At 43.9% G+C, this 20311-nt stretch overlaps 1 protein-coding gene across 1 annotated transcript in view; it reads left to right on the forward strand.

Annotated features, from left to right (window-relative positions):
* Window positions 1-13408, forward strand: part of MTHFD1 (methylenetetrahydrofolate dehydrogenase, cyclohydrolase and formyltetrahydrofolate synthetase 1) — a 58296-nt gene extending 44888 nt beyond the window's left edge. Inside the window, exons 23-27 of the mRNA XM_065402495.1 lie at window positions 183-360; window positions 2577-2684; window positions 3589-3741; window positions 13010-13118; window positions 13326-13408. Coding sequence (XP_065258567.1) covers window positions 183-360; window positions 2577-2684; window positions 3589-3741; window positions 13010-13099 — 529 coding nt within the window. The 3' untranslated portion in view covers window positions 13100-13118; window positions 13326-13408. The remainder of the gene's footprint in view (window positions 1-182; window positions 361-2576; window positions 2685-3588; window positions 3742-13009; window positions 13119-13325) is intronic.
* The last annotated feature ends 6903 nt before the right edge of the window (window positions 13409-20311 follow it).

The raw sequence follows: 20311 nt of genomic DNA on the forward strand, positions 1-20311 counted from the left end.
CACAGAGATAGTGGAGGCCTATATGAAAATCTCTCCTGACTGTTACAGAGGGTCTGCTGGTTTCTAGGATTGCTTTGTTCAGCATTTTAGGATATTTTGGAGGGAAAGATATATGCTGTATGTTTAAAACAGACAAACAAATGGTCTGAGTACTACATGTGTATACATTGTCATCTGTACAGATCTGATACAGAGGCTGAGCTGGAACTGGTCATTCAACTAGCAAAAGAAGCTGGGGCGTATGATGCGGTGAAGTGCACTCACTGGGCAGAGGGGGGGAAAGGGGCTGTTGCTCTGGCTCGGGCCGTTCAGAGAGCCTCACAGGAACCGAGTAACTTCAAGTTTCTCTACAATGTGGAGGTGAGAACATGCATTGACCCCAGGGGAGAGCTTATGTGACTTTAACAAAAATGTTTGAGGACATTACGGATTAGAATTACAGACATGCTTTGTGGTCTGTGATACTTCACGGAAGTGCATTGTATCCATTTGTTGGAGTTGCCTAGATTTATTTGCTCTTAAGTCAGTGGTTTTCAACCTGTGGTCTGTGGACCCCCCTGGGGGTCGGCATACTATGTCTAAGATTTCCAAAGGGGTCCGCACCTCCATTTGAAATTTTTTTAGGGATGTGCAAATGTAAAAAGGTTGAAAACAACTGTTCTAAGTAGCTGAAGATCACCCTAAAATCTGAGACTTCCCTTGGATCCTAGATCTTTTGAGTCTGGGCAGTGAATTGTAAAGTCTCTTTCCTTGCGTTTTGGACAACTGAGTGGAACTCAGAGTGTGAAGCACGTCTACTGTAGGCAACCATGGATCAGGGCAGTGGGGGTGTTTACTTCTCAGACTGAGATGCATTTTCCAGGCCATAGACTGAAATGAAGAGACCTGGAGAGGTGTTTTGCTCCACTTATGATCTTTCTTAGAACTTCAGAATGTGCCTCTTGTTTTGCATGGGGTGGAGCTCAGTGAAATCTGCCTGCCCGACCACAGAACAAATACGGGATCAATTTATTTTCTATCCAAGGACGAATTTGATTTGAACTCTATTGTCTCGAGTCCGCAGAGTAATCAAATAATCATTTAATGTCTCACAAGGATTGAAACTCATCTGTTCTAAATACGTGGAAGCTAAGTGATACGTTAAAAATACTGCAAGTAACTGGAAATGTGGTTTATAAATAGAGTTGATGGATGTTTCAAGTAACTCTAAGATTGTTACAGATGTAATGTGCTCTTGTAGTTCAGTTTCCGTCCACACCTTCCCCGTTCTGGAGTTTTCTGTATCTCTTCTAAGAATATGGAGGACATCTCCATGTTCTTCTTGCTTTTAATCCTTCATTTCCCATTTTCCCCTTGATGCTTTGCATTGCAATTAATGACTTACTAGCCAAGGAGAGACCCATGCATTCTTCAGCCAAAAGGAGGGTAACTTCCTGGATGTCAGTATGTCATGGGCATGGGGGACAGAGTGAAAGAAGGAAGGAAAAGGTAAGGGGACATGCTTACACACACACTGGAGAGCCACCCCAGAAACACTGATGTAATGATAATTTCATATTTAAAGTACACATGTCCCTCCCCCCACTTTGTTGTGGGCGAGTGGGTGCTGCACTGACCTCAGTTTTTGGCGTGCCCAGCCGGACACACCTTTAAAGGGGTCTGATTATCAGAAAATGCCAAGTAGCAACCCCATGAAAACCATGCCTCTTAAGCTGTCTTGAGTTGGGCACCAAAATCACTCATCACTTTTGGAAAAACTTGACTGATGTGCCAAAGTTTGATTCTTTTATTGAAAGCCAGTGCCAGATATTCATGCTAAAGTTTCACAGTGCTCCAGTGAGAGTGACTAAATGGTCCATGAGCCTGGCTTATACATCTTCCAGTCAGTCTCTCCAAATCTGGTGTCAAACACTAACCACCAGGTTCTGGCTTGAACATGTCTGACTTCCTCTATAGCAGAGAGACAAGGTGGGTGAGGTAATATCTTTTACTGGACCAACTTCTGTTGGTGAGAAAGACAAGCTTTTGAGCTTACACAGAGCTCTTCTTCAGGTTTTCCTCTGTAGCAGACAGCTGTCTAAGGGCCTAGTGAAATGCTATGTTATATTTTTGAATCAATTTGTTCACCTCAATAGATGCTGAGTTTCCTTCCTTATCCTCTCTTACATGCTGTTTGTTTCCCTGAGTACCTAGAAGTGCTTTGGACTTTCTTTCAAAAGTTACCTCCTTCCCTCTCCCCCCCCCCCCCCCCCCGGGTAAGTGTTTCACTGTTGTAACCAGGTTGGATGGTTAACATGTAAGCTCAGCTTAAAGAATGTTTACGCATATTTTCTTGCTTCTGGTGACAATAAATGAGTCTTGTTTGTCCTACTGTCAAAAGAAACCGCTGTAATGTGATTAAGTGAAACCTGTTTTGAAAACCCTCAAATTATTGTAGAGCTCTATAGATCTGCAAATAGAAATTGTTGTAATAGCTGCAGGTTGCGCATCCCTTGACATGTTACAGGACTGAAGAGCTTCTGTGATGTGACAGCCCTTGATAGACTGGCCATCATTGACTTGTTTCTCTTTCCTAGCTCCCAGTTGTAGAGAAGATCAGAATTATTGCACAGCAGATTTATGGGGCAGAGGACATTGAGCTATCTCCAGAGGCAGAGCAGAAAGTGGTAGTGTACACTAAGCAGGTGAGTTCTCCAGGTCATTGTTGCCCATTGTCTTTCCCCTTTAAAACATCTGCACTAAACAGTTGTGTTTTTAAAATGTGAATTCCGTATGTGAAGAGCCGTGTCCGTGCTAATCAAACCGTGCACCTACAGACTGGAGCCATTGGGCACAGCTACTGGGAAAAGGGTGTTGTTCTGGATAGGAACTTACCCTGATTGAAACACTGCCTCCCCCGATATTTTAAGTCATGTCACCATCCTAGCTGGTCTCTCTTTCCCCTTCTGTAATAGGGCACTGGTGATAATTACATCCCTTGCAGCTAGGCTATGAGAGTTAATGTCTGTAAAGGGTTTGGAAGCTGAGTGCTGTTCAGATGCTAGGTGTTTTCTCGGTGTCTGGCATGTTTTGAATGACTTCTCTTTTGGAGAACATTCTTTTGTGAAATTATTTGTATGACTGCTCCCTTTTCATATTTCTTACATATCCCTTTATATTCTACAGACCATTCATATCATAGCCGTGTAATTGCTGGTTCCTTACACCCTGCAATTATATTGATCAGATAATCTAAAGACTTCAGATGGGCTGAGAACTTTAATTCTGAGCTGTTAAAATCAAAATTAATTAAAAAAAACCAACACAAAAACGCTCAGTTACATATTGGATTCCTACAAAAGCATTAACCTCTTCTCTGATTGGATCTGGCCATGACAACGTTTGTTTTTTCCTTAGTGACTGGAGAGAAGAGGAAAGGTGATACTGTCAAATCAGTTCTGTATCTCTCAGGTTGTAGGAAAAGCAGTTACTGAGAGATGAGATGGTCTGTTAATCCAAAGAATGGCAGAACCAAGCAGATTACATAGATGAAAGTTTTATTTTTGCACTTTACAAATGATATTTTTTTCCCCCTTCTTGTTTCCCCAGGGATTTGGAAATCTGCCTATCTGCATGGCTAAAACTCACCTGTCGTTGTCTCATGACCCAGAGAAGAAAGGCGTGCCTACAGGCTTTATCTTGCCTATCCGAGACATCAGAGCCAGTGTAGGTGCTGGATTCCTGTATCCATTGGTAGGAACGGTAAGTGTCATAGTTAAAACCTCAGCTCCATAAAGGAAAAATGTTTGGAAAAAATGCGTGTGCATTCCAGTTGGTGGTTTGAATCAGTGGTTCTTGCAGGTATCCTACAAGAGGGAACTCTGCATCCCATACACCTTATCTATGTAGATTTACAGAGTGTAGTAATAATGTGTCAATGTAGTGTTCCCAATGGAGTGTCTGTACAATGCCCTGGATGCCCTTGATAGTTTTTTTAAAAATATGCTAAAATAAACAGACCCCCTCAGTTCCTTCAGATAATTCCAATATCCAGCAGCAACATAAATGCGGCTGATTAACTGACCTTACGCGTGGTCCCTGAGGCCTGGTCTATACCAACGCTGTAAGTTGATTTAACTTACACAAGTTATGTAACTTAAATCAACGTACCTTAGATCGACTTACAGCGGTGTCTACACCGCACTATGTTGATGGGAGAGTGCTCTCCCATCGACTTACCGCATTTTCACCAGACCCACTAAATCGACGCTGCTGCATCAATTGCAGTGGCACCGATTCAGCCAGTAGTGAAGGCAAGTCCAGTTCCACACCTAGCCCTAACCAGTGCCAATTTCTTCATGAGCCAGGGCAAAAAGGGAGGGCCACACAACCTGCCATGAGGCTAACACTTCCTCTCCAGATCTGCACCCCAGGGTTTGAGTTCTCAGGGCCCTAACAGAGAATTCCCTGCAAGCTGTCCCATCTTACGTTGAAAGGGCTTTGGGTAATTAGTGTCTGTCCAGCACAGCACCTGCATATACCACTGATAGAACACCAGTCACTCCTTTTCCGTAATACTACAGAGTAATTTAGTCTGTTTAGAAGTAGCACTCAATGTGCACTATACAGTCAGTGATGCAATGGGATATTTATTACTTTCCTTGTTATGTGATTGAAGGAATGTTAATTACAGCAAAGCCTCCCAGAATAACACTGGCCTTGAACAAGCTACTTAACTTCCCTGAGCATCCCTGTCTGCAGAATGGGGATAATACTTAGTTCACAAGTGTGTTCTGTGGCTTGGAGTTTCTAACTGTAAAGTGCCTTGAAATTCTGTAGCTAAAGGCTCTGTATAGCTGCAGAGAATTAGTTAAAAAACTACTTGAATGCATCAAAAGCAAGGTAAGCTCCTCCTCCTGCTTTGCAGTAAACAGTTGATTCATACTCTATTGCTGCTGCTGATACTAAGAAGTAAACCAAATGGGGAGCACAAGGCAATGAGGAAGCAAGCTCCATTTGCCAAATAAAGGACAAAAATCAATTGGGAAAGTTCATAACCATTTCATTGAAAGGGGAAGGTCCAAGTGCTACAGGAAAGTCAATAGCATTTCAACTCCCCAATTTAAGGAAGCTATATATTTGATAGCGAGATGCACATTTCAACTGCCCCTTACTATAAAGTCAATTATCAGATATAAATAGGAAAATACAGGTTGTAGGACGAAAGAGTCTTTAACATCTTTACCTAATTTTGAACTGGTAGTGTTTTTAATTTAAAAACTTGAGTCTTGTATTGCCAGAAGCTGGGAGTGGACAACAGGAGATGGCTCGTTGGACAACAGAGGGTTAGATCATTCGATGATTGCCTGTTCTGTTCATTCCCTCTGAAGCACCTGGCATTGGCCACTGTCATAAGACAGGATACTGGGCTAGCTGGATCATTGGTCTGACCCAGTATGGCCGTTCCTATGTTCTTACCTGTAGCCAACAGCAGCTTGCTTGCTGTAACCCTAAAACCATATGAACTTACAAGAAGAAAAAAGTGCATGCGCTCAGAAGTCCAGGGTTGCTTTGTCAAGGTGGACTATCACTGACAAAGTAGTACTGTTTGTGCAAATATCAGTAAGACTATTAATGCAGTTTCATCTCCAGAGACCTGAGCTCAAATCTAGCCTGGGTCAGAAGTGAAATGAATTTGGTCTTTATCTGATATTTGTCCACATTGTAAAATCACAATATAATTTGGCAAAAGGGTCCATTCACTCTGGTTAGTAGAGACCAGAATAGCTAGGGTGGGGAAGGTCAGGATGAATGTGTATTACTAGAGTTGTAGAGGGAGACTTGCGTTATGCTTGCCAGCACTGTGCCAAATTTTAGGTGCTATTATCATTCTTGAGTACTGAAATCCCCCTTTCAAATGTAACACTAGTGCTCTTAGACTTGACTTTAATACAGTTGAAATGATGAGTAGTGCTTTAGGTCTGTGGGCTTGAATCTTAATCACTTCATTGTAACTAGATTTTGTTGTGTTTGAGGAAATATTAAAAAAATTAAATTATTGATTTTTAACACCGAGTAGAAGAGTAAACAAAGTCACTTAGTCATGACGAGCAAGGAATTGCCTGCCTCCCTAAACAGCTTTTAAATCCATGCTTAAAAAAAAAAAAAAGCATCTATTTAACTAGAAACAAACAGTCCCTGAAGTTAAAGAAAAAAAAAACAAAAAAAACCTGGAAAATGAGTTTTAACTATCCTGAAAGAGTAATATTGTTACCATTGCTCAGACCTTCCGTGCTTAGTCGTTAATGAGAATTCACATAATTCTTCATGGCTCAGGCACGCTCAACAATTTGATTCCTAGAGCATCTTGAAGGTTATTGATCCCCAGTGGCATAGTCGCTACTTACAGACATGGAAACAGTGTTGGTGCCATGTGAACAAAGTTAAATCACAGGCATTGTGTTTAGTTTTCTCAGACTTGAGCTGCATCTAATCCATTAAATTAGATTCAGTCACTGCCTCCAAATTGGTTGGTTTGTTTGAAGGGGGGGAAAAAGAGCAATAAAAACCACACAGAAGTGGGGAAGTGGCATCATCAGCTGGAGATGACCATGGTGGGAACAGGATCCAATGAGAAATCTGATGGGATCACCACCCTAAATGGCTGATGTAAACAGTGCAGAGTGAAAGGGAGCTACAGACAATCATGTCCAAGGAAATAACATCAGCTTTAAAGGAGTGCCTGAAAATCTGGAGGGGAGGAATCTAGTGCTGTTTGGGCAGATGCCGGTAGAAGACTTATTAAATGTAGTTTCTGAGTGGATAGGGCATGGAGAGTGTTATCCCTTCTTGCTGCAAGTGGTAACTGTCCAAGAGCCAAATGCTGCATTCATTGATTGAACAAGAAGAACGTGGCAGTGTAAATATTTCTAAATTACCCACGATGAAGGAATTAGTCATGTCTCACTTAAATAATCTCAGTCATCTTTAAAAAGAGCGCTTTGTGTTTGGGACACAATGAAAGAAATTGAGCCCTTTCCCATCATTAGTTACATTCATTGCAAACAACACAGAATTTAATCCAATGATTTTTGGAGAGTTTTAAATGTTGGTGAACCACGGGGTTACGTATCTTAGATCAGATGTATGAGAGAGGGATGTTTTCAGAAATTAAAACCAAATAGAGCCGGCTTGTTCTCCCATAGCGTCAGTACTGCAAAGTCAGTCCTGCTTTCCAAATGTCGAAAGTACTTTTTATGGGCAAGACATTAACTCTAATAGACACAATCACATCAGGATTAATAGGAGATTTATGATTATGGCCCTGACCCTGCAACCAGATCACACTTGTGAAAGTATCCACCAAGCCCATTCAACTTTAGAGGGGCATGATTACAGGATCCAGCTCTGGGGAATTCAGACTGCTGTCTAAGCTCATTATGGTGTCTCTACCCTACAATAAAAACCCATAGCTGACCTGTGCCAGCTGACTTGGGCTCAAGGGGCTGGTGTAGACGTTCAGGACCCTCCCACCTTGCAGGGACCTAGAGCTCAGGCTCCAGCCTGAACCCAAATGTCTACATCGCAGTTAAACAGCTCCGAAGTGTCTAATTGCAGTGTAGGCATACCCTTAGATCAATGGTCCCCAAACTGTATGGTGCGCCCCACCCCCAGAAAGGCATGGAGGACTGTTTAGCCCTGCTCTGCCCCCAACTCTGCTCCAACCCCAGCTCCCAGCCGTGACTCCACTCCCGGCTCTGGCTCTGCTTCCGGCTACAGACCCATCCCCCAGCCGCATCCCCGGCCTCAGCCTCTGGTTCCCAACCTCAGCTCCCCATCCCAACTGTGGCCCCTCTCCTGGCCCCGGCTCCCAACCGTGGCTTGGGGAGTGCGGGGGGGCATGGACAGAGGTAAGGAGGGGTCATGAGGTAAAAAGTTTGGGAACCACTGCCTTAGATAATAAAATGTTGGGCCTGATAAGTACTTAGAAATGGGTGAAATTTTCAAAAGAACCTAAGTGACTTAGGAGCCAAAGTGCCATTGACTTTCAGTGAGACATTGGCTTCTGAGTGCCTAGGTCACTTTTGAAAACAGGTTACTAAGTGCTTTTGAAAATTTTTGCCTGTAATATATAATAGGTGCTTGATTGTTGGGCCTTTCTTTGTTTTTGTTTGTATTTTTAATCCTGTGGGTGGATTTAGTGTCTCTCCATGCGTAACTAAGCAATGATAATCACTCTGCATTCTTCAATTTTTCAGTGCCTCCATTAAGGAAAACACCCCACACCCTCATTTACATCTAGTTTTGAGAACAGCAGAATCACAATAAAAATGTATGAATAATTGTGAACATTCATAGAGATAATCATTCTCTTAAAATGAGATTACAATATACTGTGTAATGATGCAAAGTGACTTAAAAGTCACTTTGCATCTGAAGAAGTGAGGTTCTTACCCACGAAAGCTTATGCTCCCAATACTTCTGTTAGTCTTAAAGGTGCCACAAGACCCTCTGTTGCTTTTTACAGATTCAGAATAACACGGCTACCCCTCTGATACTTAAAAGATGCTGAATTTTATGGCAAAATCAGGCTAGGATCTCCTTTTTAAAAAAAAACCTTGGATTTGTAAATTTCTCAGGATTAAGACACTGCTGATGCATAACATTCTTTATATATCATTTTGGAAGGTGAATTTAGTTTTGTAAGAAGCTGAATAGTAGACAAACAGTGATTTGACATACAGTAACCTTTGTTCTAGAAGAGGCCTTTTTAGGAGATAGCAAATGATCGTCATGCTGAAAGTTAGCTACAGTATTTACTTGAATTCTAGAGCATCAGGGAGTGAATTATTTTAGGCCCTGATGCTGCAACTGCTTGTGCCTATGTGAAGCCCCACTGACTTCAATGTGACGTTCCAGGGGTTCATGTAGGCACAGTCAATTGCAGGATCAGGGCCCCAATGTTTTCCCCTGCCACATCTGTAACCTTCTTAAAGCACCCCTTTAGTGTTTTCATTTATTGTATTAAACAAGAAGCTGCCCTTTTAACATCATCATAAACTAGGACAAAGCTTTGAAAGGAAAGTTTAATCATCTTCTAAATCTTCTGGTGTCGAGTCAGCACTCAAAGATTTTTATGCCCTTTCCAAGGAAGAAACAGAGCAATTAATGTCACACGCACTAAAGAAACCATTAATTCAGAGCCGTCTTGTCATCCACCCTGTCTACAAAGTTCAGTGTACGTGGACAAGTGTATGGCATCATTTAAAGCCAATGAGATCTATATTAGGAAGCACAGATTAGAAGTAATTGCAGCTGGTATCCTGCGTGCATTCCCATCTTTCTATGCTAATCCATGTGATGGAGAAAATGGTTTGCTGTGGAGATGTACAGTTTTTGCAGTTCACAGGCTGTTGTGTTCAGGGTCCAGTGTAATTTTTTTTTAATACTGTGATTAACTTTATGCTCAACAATATATGGGGGGTTTCTGTTTTTCCTTTACAAGAGGTGTTTACTTGAGATTACAAGCTTATTGATCAAAGACAACTGTGTAGATGTAATATACCTAGACATTTGTAAAGTGTTTTACAGTAACTCCTCACTTAAAGTCGTCCCGGTTAACGTTGTTACGTTGCTGATCAATTAGGGAACATGCTCGTTTAAAGTTGTGCAATGCTCCCTTCTAACTTCGTTTGGCAGCCGCCTGCTTTGTCCACTGCTTGCAGGAAGAGCAGCCTGTTGCAGCTAGCTGGTGGGGGCTTGGAACCAGGGTGGACCGGCAGCCCCCCTATCAGCTCCCCGTTCCCCTAAGTTCCCTGTGCAGCAGCTGCCTGCAGTTAAGCTGTGTCCCTCCCCCCACTGCCATGTGCTGCTCCTGCCCTCTGACTTGGAGCTGCTCCCCGAGCCTCCTGCTTGCTGTGGAGGGGGGCTAATGTCAGGGTGTAACACCCCCCCCCCCGCACCTACATCCCACTTACCCCTTCTTCTCCATATAGAGCAGGGTGGGGACACGGAGGGAGAGAGACAGAGAGAGCCTGGGGCAGCAGCTGCTGTCTCAACTTCCTGATCCACTTAAAAAGACAATGCACTTAAGAGTGGGTCAGCTTACTTAAAGGGGCAGTGTGCATTTCTCTCTCTCTCCCACACACAAGGTGTGTGTCTGTCTCTGTCTGCTATGCTATCTCCCCTCCCCTCCATTCCTGCTGCCTTGTAGAGTGTGAGGCTACATTAACAACAATGTGTTAACCCTTGAGGGCTCAGCCAAGTGCTAGTTCATCATTTAGCCCAGGGGTTCTCAAACTGGGGGTCGGGACCCCTCAGGGGGTCACGAGGTTATTACTTGGGGGGTTGCGAGCTGTCAGTCTCCACCCCAAACCCTGCTTTGCCTCCAGCATTTATAATGGTGTTAAATATATAAAAAAGTATTTTTAATTTATATGGGGGGGTCGCACTCAGAGGCTTGCTATGTGAAAGGGGTCACCAGTACAAAAGTTTGAGAACCACTGATTTAGCAGCAAGACATTCCCTGGGAAATATCCCACCCTCTTCCACCCTCTAACTTCACCATCTCAACCAAGCTTCACAATCATCATAGCTGTGAACAGTATTAAATTGTTTGTTTAAAACGTATACTGTGTGTATGTCTATATAATATATAGTTTTTTGTCTGGTGAAAAAAATTTCCCTGGAACCTAACCCCTCCTATTTACATTAATTCTTATGAGGAAATTGGATTCACTTAACATTGTTTCACTTAAAGTCGCGTTTCTCAGGAACATAACTACAATGTTAAGTGAGGAGTTACTGTACTTCGTAAAAAGCAACAGAGAGTCCTGTGGCACCTTTAAGACTAACAGATGTATTGGAGCATAAGCTTTCGTGGGTGAATACCCACGTCGTCAGACGAAAGCTTATGCTCCAATACATCTATTAGTCTTAAAGGTGCCACAGGACTCTCTGTTGCTTTTTACGGATCCAGACTAACATGGCTACCCCTCTGATACTGTACTTAGTACTGCATGACAGTCTGTTTTTTTTTTTTAAAGCACTATGAAATATCAGTAAAGCGCACATTAAATGGAATAAGAATGGGGTGACTGATCAATCTCGAAAAGCAGCCAACAGTGGGGAATCATCATCAAATGGGGGTCTTTCTAGTGGGTTCCCATAGGGATCAGTTCTAGGTCCAACACTATTCAACATTTTAATCAGTGATCTGGAAGTAAGTATAAAATCACTGCTGATAATTTGCAGATGACACAAATATTGGCAAAAAAGTAAATAATGGTGAGGACTGAGCAGTCATACAGAGTGGTCTATATCGCTTGGTAACCTTGGCTCATTTAAACAGAATGTTTTAATACAGCCAAGTGCAATGTAATACATCGAGGAACAAGGAATGTAGGCCATACCTACAGCATAGAGGGTTGTATCCTAGAAAGCAGTGGCTCTCTAGAAAGGATTTATGGGCCATGGTGGTCAAGCAACTCAATGTTAACTCCCAGGGCAGTGCTGTGGCCAAACGAGCGAATGCTGTCCTTGAATGTACAAAAGGAGGAGGAGTGAGTATAAGTAGGGAGGTGATTTACCTCTGTATAGGGCATTGGTGTGACTGATATTGGAATAGTACATACAGTTCTGGTGTTAACTCTTTAAAAAAGATTGGAAAGGGTGCAAAAAAGAGCCACAAAAATGACTTGAGGGCTGGAGAAAACGCCGAACAGAGAAAGATTTAAACAGCTAAGTCTGTTTGGTTTAGCAAAAACAAGATTGAGAGGTAACTTGATTACAGTGCACAAGTACTTTGGTACTCGGTTTTTAATTCCCATGAAAGAGCTCTTTAACTTAGCAGAGTATGGCGTAATAAGAACCAATGATTGGCTGCCAAAGACAGACAAATTCAAATTAAAAAGTAGGCACAGATTTTTAATAGTGAAGACGATTAACCACTGGAACAAACTACCAAAGGGAGTGGTGGATTCTCCATCTCTTGAGCTCTCCAAGTCAAGACAGGCTGCCTTTCTGGATGATACGCTTTAGTCAAACACAAGTTATTGGGCTCAGCACAGGGGTAACTGGGTGAGGTTCTACGCCTGTCAGGTACAGGAGGTCAGGTTAGATGATCTAATGGCCCCTTCTGGCCTTAAACTCTATGGATTTATGAATGTTGGTGCTTGACAACTGAACAAGCGATGGCATTGGCTTGTGTAGGCAGGTGTAGTGCAAGCTTTCCCACTCTGTTCGGCCAGTGCACCGCTGTCCTGACTTAAAACAGCTCTCAGAACTTCCATACAGTTGTATGTGACTGGCTGTTCCATCCAGTGGAAGTGAGTTGCCCCTCCTCTCCTCAGTGCAAGCCCAGCTTCTGTCTTAAAATCCATCCCTTTTTTCAAGTCAGTACTGGGCACTTAGGTGGTGCCTTCAATCCTTTGCTCTCAGAGCACTTCTGACGTGTTCATTATGTGTATATCTACACTGAGCTGGAGGTGTGAATTCCAGCTTGAGGAGACATCACCATGCGAGCATGATTGGAGCTAGTGTGCTAAAAATAGAATGTAGCCGCAGCAGCGAGAGAGGCTAGCCGTGCTGAGTATGTCTTGGACAGGTATGTACTCACAGTGACTAGCCCCTCACACTGTCAAGCTGTACTCTATTATTTTAGCCCACTTGCTCTATCGGAACTAGTGCAGCTGTGTCACCACAAGCTAGAATTTACACATCCAGCTCGACATGCAGACATACTTGAAGGCCTCACAACAGTCCTGTGAGGTATTGAGATCCCCATCTTACTAACAGGGAAACCGTGGCACCGTTATTGCCTCATCCAGCATATGAGTCGTTCCATTGAAATCAGTGGAACTACGCACATGCTTAAATTTCAGCACATGCTTAAGTGCTTTGCCGAATCTTGGGCTAAATCGTTTGTACAAAGTCTCACTGAGTCAATGGAAGAGCCAAAAACAGAACCAGGCCCTCATAATTCCCAATCCCAGGCTCTATCCACTAATACACTTTTCCTTCTGTCTGCTAGATGAGTACTATGCCAGGACTTCCTACTCGCCCCTGTTTCTATGATATTGACTTGGATCCAGTGTCAGAACAGGTGAATGGGCTGTTCTGAAAAGAAATGTTAACCAAAGGTAAGTCTCTTACTTGGGCTAGGAGCCTTGCAAATCTTTGGGTTGTACTTTTAACTCCTGAGTTAAAGGATTTACTCCCATCTAACTATGAAGCCATATGTTTCAAATGGTATTCGGTTATAATTCCTCCCTAAAAGTTGCCTTTGATATGATAGATATCTATATCTATATATTTATTAGTAATTATGTTTTCATTTTTCTTTCTAGCTACCAGGAGATTACTTGATGAGTAATGCAAACTCAGTTATACCCTGATTTAAGACAAAATAAGATATGGCTGAGAAAATGCAATACATGAAGTGACTGGGAGAAAGGAGCATTTGGAAACGAATGAAATACATGCATTTATTTTTTTAATCTGAATAAATTTTAAAAAAATATTTTATTTCAGGCTAACTTTTAGTTCAGTGAGCATAAGAACTTGTAAATCTTATACACTGATGTTTTTAATTATATTGCCTTCATGAACCTGTTGCTCTTACCCTTCATAATTGCAGATGGAGCAAAATACAAAACCTGTTTTTAATACCCTCTGTCTAGCTCTGTGATTTTTACTTATTAAAATGTAACAATAAAATTGCAGTTTCTTGATTGGTACAGTGTTTACAACAATCCAGGGCTTAATTGGTTGTTTTTAAATGTGTTTTTAGAGCACAGGTACACCTTATCCCTTAATGTCTGAGCACTGTATCTTCCTACTGCACTTAATTCTATAATCCATTGCTAGCTAGAGAAAATGTGCCATCAGACTGCACTAATTCAATGAAAAGTAGGCAGTAGGGAAGAATCTCTATGCTTCTGTTCTTCCCCTAATGTTTCTGACCATTAGTTTCTGCTTTGAATTTTTCTTGCGGGCGCCTACACTCTATCCAGTCTTCTCTTAAGAAAGCCCTGTGATTATCTGTGTTTCTGTTGTTACCTACTGAATTGTTAATGGAAGTGGAGCATATAGACTTTGCCTTTTTGGAGCCCGGCTCTCCATGCTGTGGCTGGGGACGGGCAGCTGTTCCATATGTGGTTTTTAAATGATGTCTGATGAGCGAGGATGAGATTTGTAAATGACGTAACAACTTTTGTTGAAATCCCTTTTTTGGTGAGCAAAGACAGCACAAGCACTGAATCAAATGGTCTGTAACAGGGTTTGCCGTAATAGGCCAAAAAATCACTTCATAATGTGAAAATGTAGTTACAGCCAGACTTGTAATTAACACAAATAAATTGCTAAAATCCTTCAAGAGTTCCCTGGGTTTTAATATATGCATTGAGATGAATGAAGTAGAAGTTATTTTTATGATGAATTTGGGGACTGTACAGGGCAGCAGTCCCAGTATTGACAAGTAAAAGTGATTATTGCAGTAATACTGTTGAGCCTGCAGTGCACCACGGTGTCTTAAATTTAATCCGGTTTCCTTTCCTGGGTACTGCATGTCATCTGTAGGGAAATAAATGACCTGAATTATTCAGTGGATTTGGATGTACACAGTTGACTGTAAGAGATCTGAAGTGAGACCACGAGTTCTTTCAGTGTATCTATTGACTAGAATAACTTGCCTATGCAAGCAGCTAAATATTTTTGGATAATTCTTTCCACATAAAACTGCAAGGCCCATATGCTTGTGTTAGTTCTGGACCTAACATATGTTAAAGAATTGCTCTGACTGGAAGAAGAGTTGATGTAGGTGTATGCACCAGTACATGGGCTTATTGGTAATACACATACACTATATATAGCATGCTAGCAAGGAAAATAATTATGTAACAATTACATGGCTGTCACAAGAGTGAAGTTAGAGTAACTTAAATTGTCATAAGAGCTGCATTTAAATTTTCCTTTATATAATATCATTCCAATGAGAACAGCTAATCTTCACAGCATAAGCCAGACCACTTGCATGGGGTCAGGAAGGATTTTCTCCCCATATTTAATAGTGCACATGGCTAGGCACCCTAGGAGCTTGTTCATCTAAGGCATCCTGGACAGGCCACTTCTGGAGCCAGGATGCCAGAATAGATAGAGTTAGAGGCTGACTAACTTGTGTCAGTTTCTACATTTAATACTTGTTTCATCTTGTGGCTGCACTTCTTATGGCATCTCCCTCTTGCAGTCTTCCATTCTACCAACTTTATCTTGTTCCTTTCAGCCTGTCTTTTCTTTCCTCTCCTGGCCCCAACATACCCTTCCAGTTCTTTTGTAAAGCCTACTTTAAAAACTAAAAGCTTGCCTTGTCCTTGGACAAGGACTGGCTGAAAGCAAACTTTTGGTAAGAATATCTTTAATCTGACAAATAATAGAGGCATTCATTCTCCATAGAGCATTTGTGGATCCGAAGCACTACATTTTATTATGTCCTTAGCTACCTAAATGATGTGACTATATGGAGAGATCCTTCTGTAACATGACCTAGGATGTCACCTAATTTTGCAGAATGATGGCCAGCAGTGTGCACTGAGTTAGGGTGCATGCTTGAAGTTTCCCTTCCCACGTCCTCAACATCTATGCTCACTGTGAAACCAGAAAGAAGCTTATACCACACATTGCATCACCAAGACCCTCATGCAAGCAAGAAAGCTTGTCTTGAACGACCGATGTTGAATCCATGCCCATCCACGGCAGCCTTTGATCCCTTGGCAAATTATTCCCTTGCATTATCATCTTGCTCTGAAGCTGCATGAGAAACAAAATCCTGTCTCCCCTACAGTATTCCAAATGCGGGGTATTTAACCTCATTTAAGTAGGACTTATATAATTGAACCTGAAGTGATGTAGCTGAATTAGTGACCCTCTGCCTTTGTTGCCTCACCTTCTCTATTCCCTTGTTCTTGCCTCCTACTCACTATACCTTAATACTGACAGGCAACGCTAAACTACAGGGGAGTGGAATTGGGTTGTAATTTGAACCCATATCCTACCCAGGACAGGTATGGAAGGGTATTAGCCCCCAAGAAATGTGTGAACTCAAGTCTGTTCATAACAAGCAGTAACACAGTTTTTGAAATCAGGATCAGTATGATGTTGCTGGGCTAAATGTACATTGCTGCATAGATGAAAGTATTGAATGAAAATGGCAAGTGGAATTCCAAGAGCACTTTATGCTTGCTTTACAGCCAGATCATACTGGTGAGCACCTCAGCCAAGGATTGAGTGTGCCCACAAGGGAACCCTGCCAATATTACTCCATAATAATCTGGGGGCCTTAGGCGCAAAACAAAAAGTGGTATTTTTCTAAGCCTTGCCCACGTTAGACAACCTCCCAGATTGTGCAGCTGTTTGAATTATACTCCTCCCTCTCCCTTCTTACGTGCTCTAATGAGCAGTGAAATAGTTTTTTAAATTATCTGGGGGCAGCAGCGTTAGCCCCCAGGGAGATGAATGGGGAAGTTCACAGCTCTCCCAACGTGGTTTCATGTAGTGCATCAGTTGCACTTGATTTGAATTTTCAGGGCTGTCTGTGCAACCATACCAGCAGGAGATCTATATAAAATTGAAGATTAGATGCTAGAGAATGAGAAGGCAGCAAAAAGGAGGGGCCCTGGCCGAAGATTGTCCTGGCTGGGGGACAGTCCTGACACTCACTCCTGAAACAGCCTTTGTCCCATCGGGCACCTTTGCAGAGAGATCAGGGCGGCCAGGCATGAGAGCCAGTCTTCCGAAACTGCTGCAGCCGAGCCCGGCCCGATACTGTAGGCAGTTACTGGCAAGCTCTCCCTGCGAGGTGTGCTGAGAACAGCCCTTCCCTTCGGCTCCGCTCCACCGGGACAAGCCCGGCCGCCGCTCACTCCAGCCTGGCTCGCCTTCCCGAGCTCGCTGCGCGGTTGGTATCGCTGCCCTGCCAAGGGTGTGCACGGCGCGGTGCAGCCCAGGGGCAGGTGGGGCCGTCCCCGCAGTCCGTAGCGGGGAGCTGCGGCTCTGGCTGGGCGCGAGGGGAGAGCCGGGTTCCGGCGGGAGCAGGTTGCCACCAGGTGCCTGCCCGCCGAGGTGCGTCTCCGGGCAGCCGCTGCGGCGCCCCCTTGCTTCTCCCGGCCGGGCCACGGTCCTGCCCGGCGCTTCCCAGCCCGGAGCCCCCGCGTGCGGCTGCTCTGCGCCCCCAGCTGGGCAGCTCGCGCTGGGGAGGAGGGGGCATGACTGGAGCGGGGCGTGTCCCCGACCCCGGGGCGGGCCGGGCTCCCTGCTCCCCGCCTAGCGGCTGGGCGGGTCCCCGCGGCTGCACTAGCAGCAGCAGCAGCGAGCGGAGCCGGCAGCAGGCGCCTCTCTCCGGCGGGCAGTGGGCGCCAGGTGAGAGCGAGAGCGGGCGTGGGCTGGGGCGGGTCCGCTGTCCTGCGTGGGTCAGGGAGCCGCCCAGCCGGGGGGCGGGGAGCGAGCCAGCCGCGCTGCCATCGGGCAGGGGGCACCGTGCCCCTCGCGCTCCGCGTGGGCAGAACAGGGCAGCGTCGGCCCGTGCTGGGGGCGCCGGCCCTGGGGCTGGGGCAGGTTTTGCCGTGGGGCTAGGGGGGCAAAGCTGGCCGGCGCTGGGCTGTGTTAGTGCTGCACCCCCGGCTCAGCGGGGACCCGCAGAGCAGCCGGCCCCTGTGCAGAGAGGGTCCCTCTGTGCTCCGCGCCCGGAGAGCGCCGCGGTGCCTTCCTCCGCGTAGGGGCAGCGTCCAGGGAGCTGCCTAGTCCTAGGCACGGGGAGGGGACTGCCCTGGCCGCCGGGGAGCTGATGGGCACCTACCTTCGCGGGATGGGGGGGCTGCGCAGGGCTTTGCAGCCCTCCCTTGGTCTGGAGCAGTTGGGTGCAGGTGTGACTGTCCCTGGAGCAGGAGGCGGGGAGGGTGGTGGATGTGCCACTGCGGGACGGAGAGGGTGCGAGCGCCTCACGGTGCCCATCACTTCCTGGCTCAGCTCCCTGCCAAATCTGAAGGCAACAGGCACAAAGGGAGAAGACTGAAAACGGGGCAAGCCAGAGACGAATCACTGGGGCTCAGCTTCTCTGCTGCCAAGCCAGCCGTGCTGCGCCTCAGATCCCGGCTCTGGATGATGGAACTGTTCACACGGAAAATCGGAGGGAGAATGGTGGTTTTTTCCCCCCATCTACTTCTTTGTCTCCAGCTTCATTTTTCATTACAGTGGCTGGCACATGAAGGAGACAGGTGACTTGTATTGCGACAGCCTCTCTTCCTTCCCACAAGGGAGCTGATAGATCTCTTTACAGGCAAAAGTTTTCAATCTCTGTCATAGTCTACTTGCAGTATGTAGCAGATTATTACTAATGGATCTCTTGCATTAGTGTGCTGGAATCCAGGCTTTTCATTATCAATCGCTCCCTAGAAAGACTTTCCCCGTCTATGTATGGCAGGGTAACACATCACAGTTGATGCAAGCTTTGGCTGAAGATTTGGTGAGTACTGTAGCATCATAAAGACAAAGGCCAACATTTTCAAACATGGGGCCTAAAGTTAGAGAAATAAATCCATATTTAGGATTCTAAAATAAATGGCATAATTTTCAGCATAAATGGCACCCACAACACTTATTAATCACAATGGAAACTGGGAGTGTTTGACACCTTTGAAAGTCAGCCCACCCATGTAGTTGTCTGAATAATGATGTAGGAGCTGAACTTTTAGCACCACTATTGAAAATGTTGGCCATAGCATTAGTCCTATGTAAGGTGAACCTATTTGTTGGGAAACCGTGTGTTTGCAAACTATCAGAAATGTTTCCATTTCCATTGCAAATACTATAGTTTAGGAAACCTCCAGAGATTTGGAGGCCATATAAAGAAACCTGCATTGTGGGTGCCTGTGACTTGGTCTGTTGGCTGGCATGGATACCCTGAGGCTTTTTCTGTAATTTAAACATTTCTATTTCCTTTATTTTCTATTTTAAAAACATTAACTGAGAAAGATTCATTCAGAAAAGGGGTTATTGATTAAAGCTTCAATTCAGTAAGGTACTAAGCACATTGTAATTGTCATTCTGTGCAATTTCAGACACCACTAGCCTGAAGACTGCTAATAATCAGCATCCATTTTTTCTGCCATTCAAGAAATAGCCAGGGACATGGAGTGTACAAGAGGTGAAAGCACTGAGATGTAATGCTTACTGTGTCATTTGATATAGAATTGCACAATGATGTGAGCAATGTGATGAAGTGATCCCAGGGCATCCTGCTTTAAAAAATAAAAAAAGAGAGCGAGACTGGAGAAGACACCTAATCTTCTCTTGGCTCTTTTCTTCAGACAGATCCATTTCCTTGTCTTTCCAGCCAGAAATACAGTGATGTCGATGCAGGAGGAAACTAATGATGATTAAGGAATGCTTGTCTGAGTCTCATTTCCAAAATCAGTGTTTGTGTCAGTTACAGATTCCATATTCTGGATTGCAGATAGTTTCCACAGCACACATGGTCTCAAGAGTAAGGTTTAGGAAAGCAAAGATTGACAAATAATTGTAGCAAAACATTATTTTTTGCCCGTATACAGATTGATTGCATGGAATAAAATATCCGTGCATTGCTTTGCTTGTATTTTTATATGTTATTGCATCGCTAAGCCACAGCAAATAATGTTAGATAACTTCTAAATGCAATAATTTACTTTAGTTTTTTAAAACATACATACGATAGTGTTTTTAAAAAAGTAAGACATAAAAGAAAATATTTATAAAGCATTTCCCAAAGTTATCCAAGAAGAGAGGATCCCAGGTATTCACTGAGAAGTATGTCAGTGTGTTATAATGTGGGTTTGCGTCTTTATATTCAGGAATGTTCTGAAGGGTTACATACATTTTATGATGAACATGTGTTCTGTGAGAGTGGGGTTGCCATGGAACCCTTGCACACACTGTAAATAAACCAAACTGTCTGAAGGAAGCTTATCTTTTATAACTCACAAACCCTCCTTTTTATGTTTCTTGTAGCTGCATATTATCATCTTATGCATTAAGAATAAAAACATCTGATATCTCAATTTAGAATTTCACTTAAGAGAATTATGAGTGCTGTGACAGACCCAGACCAGTGGGGTACAGGAGTCTGGAGAGGGCAAATATACTGGTCACTGGATGAGTAGTTTTCTGTTCCCTGAGTGACCAGAGCAGGGGCTGCACTAGAGTAATCAGGAACCTGCTAGAACCAGTTAAGGCAGGCAGGCTAAGTAGGACACCTGGAGCCAATTAAGAAGAAGCTGCTAGAATCAATTAGCAGGCTAATCAG

The sequence above is a fragment of the Emys orbicularis genome, chromosome 4, assembly GCF_028017835.1.
Source record: "Emys orbicularis isolate rEmyOrb1 chromosome 4, rEmyOrb1.hap1, whole genome shotgun sequence".
Taxonomy (NCBI): domain Eukaryota; kingdom Metazoa; phylum Chordata; order Testudines; family Emydidae; genus Emys; species Emys orbicularis.